A 15571-nucleotide genomic window follows, 5' to 3' on the forward strand; every position below is an offset into this window, starting at 1 on the left:
CATATGGACGTGCACTCTCATGCACGCACACACACACACACACAGGTACATATACACGTGCACTCTCATGCACACAGGTACATATACACGTGCATATGCATGTGCACTCTCATGCACACACACACACACAAGTACAGATACATGTGCACTCTCATGCACACACACAGAAGTACATATGGACGTGCACTCTCATGCGCACACACACACACACAGGTACATATACACATGCACTCTCATGCACACACACACAAGTACATATACACGTGCACTCTCATGCACACACAGGTACACATGCACGTGCACTCTCATGCACACAGGTACATATACACGTGCACTCTCATGCACACACACACACACACACACACACACAGGTACATATACATGTGCACTCATGCACACACACACAAGTACATATGCACGTACACTCTCACACACACACGTACGCACTCATATGCATGCACCCGTGCAAGCAGTCCTTCTAAGCGCTGATAGACACAGACCACACTGCGGGTCGCAGCAAACCGCGTCGCTGCGGTTAATCGGATAATTAAGACGCTAATGAATCATCACCTATGATTCAGTGACGGGACGCCACCTGGGACCAGGCAGCCGGGCGACTGAGCGCGAAAGGTTCGAGCGCAATCTGTCTGGAACCCGCTGAGAGTAGACAGGGCCATTCTTCTGCACGTCCCCTGCCGCGCTCGCAAAGCGGGGGTGGGGGGGGCAGGTTTCCGTTGGATACACGTAATCACGTTACACGACGTTAAGTACGGACGCGGGCTTTCCTCCCGGGTCGCCGCGTGCAACGGCGCGTGACCGCCCACGCATCTATTTGTAGCTATACGGCGCGTTGTACGTCTGCGCACACGCAGATCGATATCACGGCGTTTCATCTCGTAAACATGTCGGCCATTCACCGCCAAGGTATGCACGCGTACCTTCGCGGCTCCGCGTACGTGCAGAAGATCGGGCCGATTGCTCTGAATGCGTTCCAGCGCATTTAGTGTGTGCGTGCCAATTTACATGCATATGTGAGTGTGTGTGTGGGGGTGGGGGGTGGGGGGGGGTCAGCCAGGAAACATAAAGGTTGAGGTGGTTCCTTGGAAACAAAGGCTTCCAGCATCTCGACGTGGCCCTCTTCCTCTCGCAGGGCGCCCAGACAGCTCACCCCCGCGCCCCCGCGGCGCCCACCAGCCAGCGCTCCCAGCGCTCCCAGTTTCCCTTCCACGTCTCGTTGCCGGGCTCTGCAGCAACAAGCTGTCAAGCCAACGCAGCGCCGGTGTGGCAAACCGCACAGTTTGGGCTCCCTAGGACGGTGGCGACGCCTGATAAAGACCTTTCGCTGTCCCCAAGAGGCCGCACGACGAGCGGCCTCGGTGGACTCGCCGGCCGCTCTCGTCAAGCGGCGACAGTCCGCCCCCCCCCCCTTGTTGAGGGAAAGCCGCAGTGTAAATGAAACGTGCACCTTTCCAAGCAAAACCTTTCGCATTTTAATTGTTGAGTAATGGCAACCACATTTCACTCCCCCAGTCGGACGGGTTAGTCCTTAAAACGGGGCCAAAATACTACTAGGTGCTGAGCGACGCTGTGTGATAGGTCAGAGGATGCTTCCCAAAATGTCCTCGTTTGTCTTTTTGCCTCTTTTCTGGCACTATTTCTGCAACACCAAACCTGCAAATGAATAAAAAGTGACTCTTCCAAAGATAATAACAGCTAAATAACCAAAGTCCTTATATATAGCCATACACACACACACCCGCACACACATACATACATATTACATACATAGTGGCTATATATATAGTACATACATAGTGGCTATATATAGCCACTACACACACACACACATGCATACATACATATTACATACAGAGTGGATATATATATATATATATAGTACATAGTGGCTATATATAGCCACTACACACACACACACACACACACACACACACACACACACACACACACACACACACACACACAGTGGCTATACATACATACATACATACATACATACATACATACATACATACATACACACACACACACACACACACACACACACATACATACATACATACATACATACATACATACATACATACATACATACATAGTGGCTCTATATATATATAGTACATACATAGTGGCTATATATAGCCACTACACACACACACACACACACACACACACACACACACAGTGGCTATACATACATACATACATACATACATACATACATACATACATACATACATACATAGTGGCTATATATATATATACATACATACATACATACATACATACATACATACATACATACATAGTGGCTATATATAGGCTATATACATACACACACACACTCACACACACACACACACACACACATGCATACATACATAGTGGCTATATATAGGCTATATATATATTATACGTATAAAGTGGCTTTAAACACTGACCATCAGAAATCCCCAGCCAAGTTCAAAAACATCTCTCAGAGAGATGTTGAAGATATTTCTAGTAAAAACCTCTCAGAGGAAAAAGTCTGTCAGACCGGGAGCCCCCGCCACTGAGCCCGCCACAGACGGATGACATGCAGTGGCGGCCGTGGTCTGCTTTTCCTCAGCTGTGATTGCGAGGAAACCTGTGATTTCCCCAGCGGCTCCGCTAACCCCATAGACTTCACAAAACATGCCCTGCTCTCTCACAGTCTTATCTTTTTGCCCCCCCCCCATCCCACCCCCCACCCCCGCTGCCACTACCAATTTTCAGTATCATCATCTTTCCTCCCCCTCTTCCTCTCGATCTCTCATCCCTCCTTTTTTCTAATTTCCCTGCCTGTGCTCTCTCTCTCTCTCTCTCTCTCTCTCTCCTTCGCCGCTCTGCTAGAAAATTGAGTCATAACTTCCTGACGGGACTGTTCAGAGGTCAATTCCGCCCCCCCCCCGACCCTCCCTTTTCCTCCTCTCCCTTTTGTGAGGCCCCCTCTTCCAACACGCCCAGCGCTGCATTCCACAGACGGTTGGGAGTACCTTCAGACGCTCCGCTAGAGGACCAGACCACCGCCGGCCACGGCACAGGGAGCAGCAGGACCCCGGCCTCAGCTGCCACCAGGCCTCAGCGCCGGACCCCCGGCCCCGGAGAAAGAGGTGATAGGACGGAAGACGGAAAACCGGCACAGCAGCAACCACAGTCTAGTATGTGATGACAAGAATAAGGCAACTGTGGCTCCAAAGGAGCAGGGTAATATCTGTGGTGCATTACCCCCCCCCACCCCCACCCCAACACCCCCACACCCCCTTCATGCTGCTGAAGCCAGCTCAGAGTTAAGCCTTCCTGCCTCTACATGGGCCTCTCACGTCTGTGCTGGAAAGCTGACAGCTGTGTTACTGGGGTTCGGGCTTCGGAGCACCTCTCTCCTGACCCCCCCCCCCCCCCCAAAAAGCCAGAAAGTCTCCCCTACACTGACAGAGGTTCAGTTTCAGGCGCCTGAGGTTCCTCCATGCTCAGCTCTCAAAACATTAAAACATTCGTATGGGGTCACATACCAGGAGGATGGCAGACATAGCGGCCTGGCCTCGGTTCTGGCCCGGCTCAGACCCGCGTTGTTAGAGACGCTGCGCTACGTGACCGGTTTCAGTGAGAAGTGGACGTCCCCCCCCCCCGTCAGAAGAAGAAGGAGGAGTGTGTGAAACTGGGCAGGCTGCCGCTAATCAACTTCAACACCGAGCGCATATCTCCACCGAGCAAGAGCCGATGCCATCAATCACGCACGCTGACATATAGCATGTGTGCATGCAAACGGGCGCGTATAGATTTATACACAGCCTTCTGATTAGCGGCGCGTCAAGAAGATCGCACGCCACCCTGATTAAACGAGGGCCATTGGCTGACATGATTAAATGTTTAGGTTATTGCAAGATGTGCGATGCACGTTGTACTGAAGGCATGCCGTTAACAAAACTAATCTATATGCGGATAAAGAGGATGACGACAATTCCACGAGCCATGCCATACCTATATTTATAACCACCCCCCCCCCCCCAACCCTTTAGCCATTGGGTTTCCAGAGAAATAGCAGATAGCAGCGGTATACCGGGTTTCCATGCCCGGATCCATATCGCGGCGCAAAACGCGGCAGGCAGCGTTGGCTTTCATCTTAAAGCAGCTGTGAACATAAACAGGTATGTCGTCTCTCGGCCCCATTGTTAAGGCCGCAGTCATGCCTACGTGCTGTGATTATCAATGCACACATCTGGACGGACTTAGGGAAGGAATCCTATAAAAAAAAACTTAATGGGCTCTTCTAACATTTTTGAAGACTGATTAAGAGCCGTTTCAGATCTGGCTCCCATCAATGAGTTCCATCTGTGATTTATTTGAGTTTTCACAGAATTCGTTATCTGCCTTAGCCGCTCCCTTTGTGTGTCCATGCGCACCCATGTGTGTGTGTGAGAGAGAGAGAGAGTTATAAGCAGTGACTACTGAATATCTGCCAATGGGACTGTACATAGATGCTCCGATTCACACGCTGTGCTGCAAACGGCTGCTTCGTCACATGGGGAGCGGCGCATACATGCACCGTCAGGTGTTGTTTTTATGCGGCCCCTAAGTGAGCCGAGCTCCCGGCGTTTTGACCCAAATAGCAGGAACGGCTCAACTGTCTCATATAGATACAACTTTCAATTGTTTTGGTTTGTCTTTAAACAAAGCAGGGCTAAAAAAAAACAAAAAACAAGGTTGTGTTTTGAAAATTGTCGGCGCTTTGGTGCCTCAGCGAGTGATCTTTGCTTCTGAACAGAACATGCAAGATTCTTTATTTGTCACGTCTCATTATAAAAGCATAAGAGAGTAAAATTAGTGAACTAATCACACTATCTTAATTCATCCTTGCGTAGGAGACCGATTTACACTTTAATTTTGCCAAGCCGTGGCCGGCGTACAGTCTGCATGCTGGGCAGGCCGGGCTTGTTTGGGTACCTATTTGTATTTTAATTGTGTGACCTTTATGTTTTATGAGGGAAACTAACACCATGAACTACATTTGTTACAAATTAGGCGTCCCGATGCCATAAAATTGACACCTGCCACTTAAAAATCTTTTTGGAGGAGAGGACAGAAACCCTGATAAAAGAAGGCCTAATAGCCTCTCCTTCTTTAGGCGCAGCAGAACCAACCCCTTTGGATGACCCGCATATGGTTAACCCCGCTGCTCGCTTAGTTTGCCTCGCTACAACTAGATTTGCTTGAAATCTAATCGGGGAAATGAAGGCGCATGAACCAGCATGGATCTAGCTGATCATCCATCTGCCGTGTGTAGGCGGTATTGCTGTAAAGCCCACTGAGGCAAATTTGTAATTCGCGATAACAGGCGGTACAAATGAAATTGACTTGACTTCTCTGAGGTTACCCCGAGGCAGTGCCCACCATCTTTATAAACCTCCGAGAGTACACCGGAGCCAGCCACAAGATGTTGCCTCAACGGGGGGGGACACCCAGCGAGCCTGGTCAGGGCAGGGCTTTTAGCTCAGGACCACATAAATGCAAGTTGCATTAAAAAAAATTTTTTTTTAAAGACAACAACAACAAAAAGCAACAACAACCATGAGAATTGGTCTTCCTGGGTTAAGCAATACATTCTCAATTATTTAAAAAAAATTAAAAAAAAGAAGAAGCCTAAAGCGTTGCCAGCAGACCGAAATGGTGCAACCTGTATTGAGGGAGTGCTCAAAATATAAAGAAGAGAGAGAAACAGATTTGGGGACTCGGTAAATAGAGAAGTTTGGGGGGGGGGGTTATCAGAATGTGTTATCAAATTCTCATTTCAGTTCCAAAGTGTAACAGGAGGGGTTTTGTTCTTCCAGTTGCGTTACAGCAGAGCTCGTTTTAGTTTAGCCGATTCGTCCTCTGTGCAGTTGATGGCAGTAACGCGCCAGAAAGTTGTTCGCCGAGCCGCCAAAAAAATACAGGAAGAAGAAGAAACAGAAGCTACAGAAAAATAAGAAGTAGAAGAAGAAAACCTGGCTAGCTCAAGTGAGCGGCGTTAGCTTTTACAGCTTGATAGAAATACTCTCTTAGTTGTTGTAGCTACATATCTGTTATCAACTGCCTCGTCGTTGATACGTACACCGAGTTAACGAGGGTAAGTTATTTGGTTTTTATAAAAATAGACCTATTTAGCAAACGTCGTTGTGTAATCAATCTATTTCTTTCTGTACGAAAAGATAACAACACTTGTCAATGCACAACAAATGTTCAGTCTCGAGTGGCACTGAGTAGCACAAGTCTTGCTCAAAGCCCGCAAGAGGTTGACCTGTGATCATTTGACAATTAAAATCAAACAATTGCTCTAGATAATTACACATTTACCACCTTTTTGTCTGACTACGGTAACTGGTTAGTTGTGCAGATAGTTTTGTTTGATCTCCGCATTATATTTCCCTCTTTCCTAGTTAGTGTCGAGGAATGATCTGACTAACGTTATCAGTAAACATGCACAGTCGTCTGCAGGAGTTGAAGAGGGAAGAGGAGACCCTCCTTAAAATTAAATTAATGTTACAAGAACAGCTTAATAGGTTGAAGGTAAGTGGGAAAGTTAAGGTTTCAGGTTTGGCTGAAATGGTATTTTTGGCTGCACCCATGTTTCATCTGAGGTCATGTTCTGTGTCTGCCTTTACTTCCCAGTTTGAAGAGGGGGCCTTAAAATCTATCATTAATGCTCAGCTAGATGAAGGAGCTTCTCAACCCTCATCCGAAAAGAAAGAGGTAAAATGCAGTGTTTTAAACAATGAAAACGAGTTATTTTTTTGGACATCAGCAATTCAGCAGTATAGCTGGCTCTGTGGTAAGCTCATCAAAAAAGAGCATCAGGGCATAATAGTTGTGGTTTCCCAAAATGTGAAAGTAAGAGGACACTTTTCTACTACTGATTTGGCTCCTTAGTAATCAAATTTACTTTCTTTGGAGCAGAGATCACAATGAGTCCAATCATAACTTGTCAATACTCTTATTAAAACTGGTTCTTTTGTGGACTGATTTCACCCCCCCCCATCATTATTTACAACTGGTATTGGCTGCTTACATTCTCCCCAATCTATGAAAGTCCAGAGAGTTTAAAAGTAATAAGAATTGAATGTTGAGATATCCAGCCTCTGATCACCTGGATTGCCTGAGCAGTAGATTCTTATGAAAGGCCCTGCAGGGCTTCTTCAGTGCTTGGGAAGTTCCTGCCTGAAGACTGTCAATGTTGCTCCATCACTTAAAGTGGGGATTTTAATGTAAAATATTTTTTCATATTTGGTCAAACTCTCTCTACATCCCGACAGCTATCGAGCAAGTATATGAACTGAGAAAAAAAATCAGGTGTCTGCGGCTGCTCTAGGTGCCGTAAACAGAACATTTGTCTGTACCTGCTCCTTATCAGTCAATCAGCAGAGTTCTTTTCCAGCTGGCGTCTCCATCGGTCCCTACTTGATGTCAATCAGTTTGCACACTCAGGATTTTCTTAGGCAGAAGTGAGGGGCCAGATTCTTTTGCGTTATGTTTTCAAAATATAGCTGTTGCTAACTTCCGCCCTCAGTCGCTTACCTTCTCTTTAAACACTGCAAACTGCAGTTTTATAGACCTTTTTCCCCCAATAATATGCTTCTACTTTTGAATGATTTGTTTCTTACCGAGTATTAATTCATGTCGTGCGCTCTTATCATTTGCCTCATTCTTGTTCATTTTTAGTTGATTTCTGTTTTTAGAAAATCTCATAAAAATGTTTTATCTTTATCACAGATTTATATCAACCTTGATGATGAGAGTGAGATTAATCAAACCAAACTGCTACTAAGTGCACCTGTAGATAACAACATGGAAGAGGAGGATGACGATGACGACGATGACGAAGATGATGAAGACAATGAAGAGGATGAAGAGGATGACTATGATCTTGATGTAGTGCCCAATGAGGATGAGGAAGATGATGATTATTGATAGCCTTAACTTCATCTTTAGTTCAGTTGGCTTCTACAAACTGCAACAATGAAAAACTACACGTAAATGGACAGTTATTCTATTTGTTGACTTATTTTGTATCATATTTCTAATTTATTTAGCAGGAAAGATTAAAAGTTCAGTGTGATGAGATGAGGTAAGTGAAGGATGTAAGGTGATCATTGTCACAGAGTGATCAGGTGTGATGGTAACTGTGTTACCGCTGCACTGTTTCTTGCATCTTGTCAGCTGTTGTATGAGTCAAGGTATAGCATTAGTATCTCATACCGTGTGTCAGTTGTTCATTTTTCTGATAAATGCCACACTGTTTTGCAATAAGATAATACAATTAGGTGCTTATAGTTTGCTGATGATATTGTACTCCTGGAGGAAAGATCCTAAGCAGCAGTTTGAAGTTGAGATAAAAAAAAAAATGTATGGCTGGGCCATATAAGAGGACAGTGATGCTACCGTATGTAATTTTAGGGATATTCGCAAGCACAAAATAAAATGTTTTCCCCTAGGGTGCACCTGATGAATTTTATAATTACATTACCACAGACAATGTAATAAATCAAGTCCTCGTCATATTTCAAGCAATGGTAACTGGTAAAGCTCATGTCAGGTTAGGCTTATGTAATGGGGCACCACGGACAGGATTGAGACTGACCTTGGTGCTGTTTACCTTTCAGATAGAAAATCAAATTTAGTTTCAAGGGTGTAAAATTCTTGTCCTAAACTGACCTGGGCACCCTTGCAAATAGGTAGTGCAGTGCAAACACTTTCCACTGGCAAACCATTCAGCAGTTTTTAAACAGCCAAAACAATACAACTAGCATTCACAATAAGTGCTGCTTTCAACAAGAGGGCACAGACAGCTCTGGAGAAGGGTGGTGCTACAGCAGACAACATACAATAGGAATTCCACCCATAGATATATACAGCTTTCCACATGATCCACTGCTCCGGGAGAACACAGACCACCACCCAGGGACTAACAGAGTTCAGTTCACCCTTGGGACCCCTTCTCATGAACACCTCATAAGGGACACAGGTAACTAAAATGCGCCACACAATTCATTTATTGCAGTTGCAAAATGTGAGTTCTAACCTAGGTGGATTTTGTGGTAGTAGCTTTCCCCCCCCCCTAGAGCCAAGTGAAAATGTAACTGGCATGAGTCACCTGCAACTCGTGCCACCGATGGTGAAATAGCCAGCGATGGTGAAATAGGTGCAGTTGCACATTGTTTCACTCTAGTTAGTTTTAAATATTGCCTTTTGCAGCCTGATTACAGCAGGAGTATGATGCATGAAAGATTTAGCACACATGTACATATTCATTCAAGAAACCTGTGACTTAGGAGCTCTGAAGAATAATAAATCCAAATCTATTTGATTTGAATTAAAAAAATTTCTAAAATCCGATCTGATGTAGGCCCACCGGATCGAAACAAATTACAGGACTGCAAATCAAAATGACATGTTTAATGGTAATTGTGGTCAGTTTATTTATTGATCCATATTTAGATGCAAATTTTATACTGGTGCTGAATTATTTCCTTGGAGTTACACTTTTTGGTTAGCAGAATATTTTTCCATGACTATCAATCCTTTCAATTACTAATGAAATAAATGATGAGGCCACAAATTTTCATACAGTCTAATTGTTGTCTCACACTAGCTCAATGCTCTTTTATCCTGCCATTGTTATTTGTTAGCATACTGTAAACATATCAGGCTCTCTAACATTAACTTTGCTTACAGAGGTAAAACCGTAGTTTGTAAGGGATCTGTCCACCTCAGCAGAATGAGCTTACACTCCATTGAATCTGAATAGGGGCGTTTGGCTCCGGATAAAGGATAGTAACCCCCTCTTTACTCATGTGCACTGGAAGCTTCTGGACAGTAAATGAAAACTTACTCAAACCAAATTATGATTTTTTTTCCCCCCAGTATCTCCAAGGCTCACTTTAAAATCAGACACCTTTGTGGGTGTTTGTGCATATAAGTGATGCCGTTGCTCCAGTCCGAGCTTGGTCACGGGTGCATTGAATGATGCATTTGAGATCTGATTTCAGTGTTACTTGAATCACTTGAATACTTTTCTTCTGTGCACAGAGGTCAGTGAGAAACTGGAGTAGGAGACGGTGACTGTGCTGCAGGCTCAGAAATACCATGCTGTCCCGCTGTGCGGTCAGGGTGTGCCATGTGCTTATGTTGGTGCTGTGTCTGTCTGCGGCTGAGGACTTCGACTGGACAAAGAACGACCGCGGCTCCTTCTATTATGGCACTTTTCCAGCTGGTAGGAACAGCGAGCATCTTTCGCGCTCACAACTTGTCAATGCATTTGCTGTAGTGGATACCTTGTCATGACTTGCACTGTATTTGGTTATATACTGGGCCCCTGTGCGACATCTATAACTCTGAGATGGTTGTTGGAACTTTATTAGGATTTTCGTGGGGTGCCGGCAGTTCAGCCTATCAAACAGAAGGAGCCTGGGACAAAGATGGAAAAGGACTGAGCATCTGGGATGTGTTCAGCCACAAGAAAGGCAAAATCCTGCGTAATGACACCGGAGACTCCTCTTGTGAGGGCTACTACAAAACCAAGGTGTGGTGATCAGCAGACAAACCAAATCGAACACTGCTTGCACACTTTCTTTATATTTGTCTGTGTGTGAATGAGCATTTTTAGGATAGAGTGGGAAAACCACAGGGATGACCATATCACCCCCCCCTTTGTGTATGTTTTGTACAGGAAGATATCTCTCTGATGAAAGAGTTGAAGCTAAACCACTACCGCTTTTCTATCTCCTGGCCCAGGCTCATTCCAACTGGGATCAAGTGTGAGTAACTGATGTAGGATCAAGCCTTTCAGGCATATATGACCTGGCATATGTATGGCCATGTGTATAACGGGAAACCCTGAAGGAAAGCTTTGTGCTTTAAAACCCCCTCTACAGCTGACCATGTAAATGAAAAAGGGATCAAGTATTATGATGACCTGATTGACCACCTGCTAGAGAACAAGATCACTCCCATTGTCACTCTGTATCACTGGGATCTTCCACAGGTTGGTATACACACAATCTTTATAATCCCAAACCTTCAAAATATTTCACATAAAATACCTAATTTTCATCCTTTCAAAACTTCTTTTCTGGACACATCTTTCTGCTTATGCTCTTCTAGGTCTTGCAGGAAAAATACGGCGGATGGCAAAATATTAGCATGGTCAATTATTTTAATGAATATGCTAACCTCTGCTTTGAAAGATTTGGGAATCGAGTAAAATACTGGATCACTTTCAACAATCCATGGGTAAGTATTCAGTTTTTCAGTCAAAAAAAAAATGGACAAGTGCTGCAAACTGGTTTTTATAGTGTGAGTATTTCTGCATTGCAATCAATGAATCCTCCTGAACTGCAGTCGGTGGCTGTCGAAGGCTACGAGACGGGTGAGCATGCTCCTGGACTGAAACTGAGAGGAACTGGGGCCTACCGGGTAGCTCATCACATTATCAAGGTATGCCAGTGTGTTCAGTTCCTGTATCGAAGATTTCGGGAACTTTGAAGTCAAAAGGAAACCAGAGTGCTGATGACACGTTACCTTTTTTTATGTTTTCGGATAGGCACATGCTAAAGTTTGGCATACGTACGACACACAGTGGAGGGGGAAACAAAAAGGTAAACGTGTGTGCAGGACTTACTATGCTATATGTGTTGCAACAGTAAAATGTCCTTTGAACGCTGAGAGCTATTGTCCTCGTTCTCAGGTCTGATTGGCATCTCTCTGTCCGGGGACTGGGGAGAGCCGGTGGACATTAGCAACCAAAAGGATGTTGAAGCAGCTGAGAGATATGTCCAATTCTATATGGGGTGGTTTGCCACACCCATCTTTCATGGGGACTACCCTCAAGTGATGAAAGACTTCATTGGCAAGTTACATGGAAACAAAAAAAAAAATTATATTCTCTTCTTGCGGGTGAATATTCTATGTGGATAGAGTAGTGTGATGTATACAGTATAACAGGATAGATAGTACATCATTACTTTCAACCAAGTTTCTCTCGTGTTTCCAGGAAGAAAGAGTGCGCAGCAGGGCCTGGGATCCTCTCGCCTGCCCACTTTCTCCTCCCAAGAGAAGAGTTACATCAAGGGCACCTGTGACTTCCTTGGCATTGGCCATTTCACCACCCGCTACATCACCCAAAAGAATTACCCATCAGGCCGCGGCGGTAGCAGCTACTTCACCGACCGAGACCTGGCTGAGCTGGTTGATCCTCGCTGGCCAGACCCTGGGTCCGAGTGGCTCTACTCTGTACCTTGGGGATTCAGACGCCTGCTCAACTTTGTCAAGGTGGGGTGCACAACTAATGATGGGCAAAACGTTTTAACGCCAGAATGACCGGGATTTCACTCCTACCTAAAACGACCATGGACGGTCAAAATGACCGCTGGTTTTTAAACTCTATATTCTGTCAAGATAAATACCCAGCTGAGATATTAATGCACTGCATATGTTAGTATGTCTGTTAAGAAACTACTGACACCAACATAACATTTTAACAACTTTAATACTATTTTTCAAGCAATTGAAAAATAAATAAATACTGCAACGCCTCGGTGGTAGTCGTGGTGCGTCTGAAACGGCGTCTGTACCCAGGCATGTTGGACATAATCAGAAATCAAGTTTACACTATTACTCCGCACTGGTGAACGCTAGTGTGTTTCTAGGTCAGAGCAGTGAACCTTGCGAAGGAAATGACTCGAACAACACACGTTATAAATAGTGATATGACGCACACCATGACATGCAAATTACAGGCGGTCATTTTGACCGCTCATGGTCGTTTTAGGTAGATCTTCTAACTTTTTTTATGCAATTGAACTAAAACTAATTTTAATGCAAATGTAGACAATTTTAGGAGCATTCAAGGGAGCGGCGGGTCTGTATCTTCTTTCCTCACGGAATTATTAAACTGAAAATCCAAAACGGTCAAAATGACCACCGTGGTCGTTCTAGTCTCCCTCAAGATTGTGACGCGTCTTAAAAAGAGTACGTATACACCTAAATGAAGGTCAACTTATAGCATGTTGTGATTTTTTTTTTTCCTGCATAAGACTCAGTACGGGAACCCAATGATGTACGTGACGGAGAACGGGGTGTCCGAGAAGCTGTTATGCACAGAGCTGTGCGATGATTGGAGAATACAGTATTATAAAGACTACATCAATGAGATGCTTAAAGGTGAGTGGATACGAACGAGTGAGGGCACCGTGCAGACTCCGTGAACATTCCTGCCCAAACGTAGACATTGATACTTGCACGAAAAATAACCTGCAATATTTTGTGATCGCTGTACTTTTTTCCTCTGTGCCGTTCCCCCAGCAATAAAAGATGGAGTCAACGTAAGGGGCTACACCGCCTGGTCTTTGCTGGACAAGTTTGAGTGGGACGAGGGCTATTCAGAACGGTTCGGCCTGTACTACGTGGACTTCAGAAACAAGAACAAACCTCGCTACCCCAAAGCGTCTGTCCAGTTCTACAAACGCATTATCAGCTCCAACGGTTTCCCCAGTCAGAAAGAGGTGAGATAGCGGCGCTGCACGTTGACCCGCAAAACCTTTTCCCACTCCGGATGTACGGGTATAGGAAGGTACGGCGCCTTTAAACTGGCCGACATACTAACAAGCGAACGCTTTCTTCCCAGGTTGAGAACTGGAGGAGAAAGGCCACGGAAACCTGCTCATCCAGCAACCAGCTCTTAGCTGCAGGTCAGTTGAATTACGATATCCTTTTCCTTACTGTCAGTGGGAAAGATGGTGACTAACTAGCTGGGGTAAACAAATAACGATTCTGACCACACAGGGAAATTATGAAAGAAAATCCCAAACGGTTTTGATCTGAACGGGTGATTTCTGTTCTCGATGCACCTTCAATTCCGCATAAACAAATTAGTCGGCATGGAGAGATGGGATCAGTGAGACTAGTTACCAAAACCTCTAACAGGATTTTTCTTTGTTTGCCCCTCCAGCTAGAAGAAAATCCCAGGAACATGCAGAAATGCCAAAGGTTTGGCCTGTGCATGATGAAGTTTAGGAACATAAGGGGTACATTTTTTTTTAAACTTATTTTGGATATGGAATATATGCGTTGTCTTGTTCTGTGTGATTATGCCACTTAAAAATCAGACTAACAGAGTGAGGTTTGTGTAAATACTGTAATCTAACACCACTTCAACATTGCGCTTGCTTACTGTATATACGATACGGCGTCCCATTTTTAACAGATTTGGTGGTATGATTTCTATCTGGTTTGCTTCTTTAGGCTCCCTTTTCAACATCGTATGAAAGAAAATAAAGAGTCCCAAAGGATTTTGCTTTTATAAAGGAAGGTGTTGTGCATTTTACGCACCGCAACGGGTCAATAAACACCCCGTGGAAGCGGTTCGCTTATGTGAGGGACACGACTTTTTTATATATTTATATATATACACACACGTTCATTTGTGTGCACCGCACTGCCCAAACCAGCGTGTCGGTCGGCTCTATTGACCTACTTGTGTTTTGTTTTTTTTGCATTGTCCCAGCAGCTCGGACACAAGTTTGATAAGCCTGTTTATCAAATTTGTGCGCAACAAACGCGTGCAGTTCTCAAAGGGTTAATGTGCCTTTGTTCAACTGAGTTATTTCTCTTTCTTTATTAGAGGAACAGCGGAGCACTGCTGCCAATATTCTAAGACTTATTCATGGTAAGGACTCACTTGTGCTCATTATGGAAACAGATTAACGGTGACTAAGTGAGAACGAAAATATTAACCCTTTGAGTGCTGTATTTCAGCATCATTAGACTGCTGTACAAGCACTGCCTCTACTCCTTCATTGTTTGGTTTGGTTTTTTTGGTAGTTTTTAATGTGTACATGTATATTTTTCAGACCCCTTGACCAGCCACATGGAGATGGTAACTGAGATTGTTGTTCCGACCGTGTGCACTCTTTGTATTTTACTGAGTGCCATCTTCCTTATGTTCCTGCTGCGAAGGCGAAACTAGAAAATGACAGCGCTCACGGTGTTCATGTTTACAACCCCACACACACACACAAACATCCAAGCACACACACACACACACACACACACACACACACACACTTATTAGTTATTTTACACATTTTACTTTTACTGTTTCATGTGTGGACATGCATATTTCTATTATTCCCTGAGATTTTTATGAGAACTCCTGAATGACTTCACTTATTTGATGAACATATAGTGTTTGGTGTAAAGAGACATTGTTTGTTTTTGTTTTTTTTAAACTGATTTAATCCAACACTTAGGGGACAACAAAATTGCTAGTGTCTTTTTCCTTCATGAAAAGGCAATGCTGTAAAATACCCCCCCCCCCCCGAGATCTGCTGTTCGTGTTGTTTACGTTTGGTCCAGTAACTGGTTCTGAAGCCAGAATGACCAAACGTTTGAAAACTTCTCCTTAAATTGTCAACTTGTGTGGCGAAAACATCCGTTACAGGTGTTTATATAATATGCAGGGAGAAAAGAAGTTTACAGACAAGCTAATTTATTATAACTGATA

At 44.3% G+C, this 15571-nt stretch overlaps 2 protein-coding genes across 4 annotated transcripts; both read left to right on the forward strand.

Annotated features, from left to right (window-relative positions):
- The first annotated feature begins 6005 nt into the window (after positions 1-6005).
- snapc5 (small nuclear RNA activating complex, polypeptide 5) lies at positions 6006-8533 on the forward strand. Of its 2 annotated transcripts, none has more exons than XM_056282262.1 (4): positions 6006-6142; positions 6453-6582; positions 6685-6765; positions 7783-8532. In XM_056282262.1, the coding sequence occupies exons 2-4, from the start codon at positions 6493-6495 to the stop codon at positions 7978-7980; spliced, it is 369 nt and encodes a 122-aa protein (XP_056138237.1). In that variant the 5' UTR covers positions 6006-6142; positions 6453-6492; the 3' UTR covers positions 7981-8532. The 2 variants fall into 2 exon arrangements, with proteins under 2 accessions (XP_056138237.1, XP_056138238.1); XM_056282263.1 differs by having other exon boundaries at positions 6024-6142; positions 6457-6582; positions 7783-8533.
- Positions 8534-10130: 1597 nt separating this feature from the next.
- lctlb (lactase-like b) lies at positions 10131-15044 on the forward strand. Of its 2 annotated transcripts, XM_056282144.1 has the most exons (14): positions 10131-10282; positions 10431-10591; positions 10739-10826; positions 10944-11053; positions 11173-11301; positions 11410-11505; positions 11612-11666; positions 11756-11921; positions 12066-12339; positions 13104-13230; positions 13372-13571; positions 13694-13757; positions 14690-14734; positions 14919-15044. In XM_056282144.1, the coding sequence occupies exons 1-14, from the start codon at positions 10156-10158 to the stop codon at positions 15032-15034; spliced, it is 1758 nt and encodes a 585-aa protein (XP_056138119.1). In that variant the 5' UTR covers positions 10131-10155; the 3' UTR covers positions 15035-15044. The 2 variants fall into 2 exon arrangements, with proteins under 2 accessions (XP_056138119.1, XP_056138118.1); XM_056282143.1 differs by lacking the exon at positions 14690-14734 and having other exon boundaries at positions 14919-15034.
- Positions 15045-15571: the final 527 nt, after the last annotated feature.

The sequence above is a fragment of the Lampris incognitus genome, chromosome 6 (genome assembly GCF_029633865.1).
Source record: "Lampris incognitus isolate fLamInc1 chromosome 6, fLamInc1.hap2, whole genome shotgun sequence".
In the NCBI taxonomy this organism is placed as follows: domain Eukaryota; kingdom Metazoa; phylum Chordata; class Actinopteri; order Lampriformes; family Lampridae; genus Lampris; species Lampris incognitus.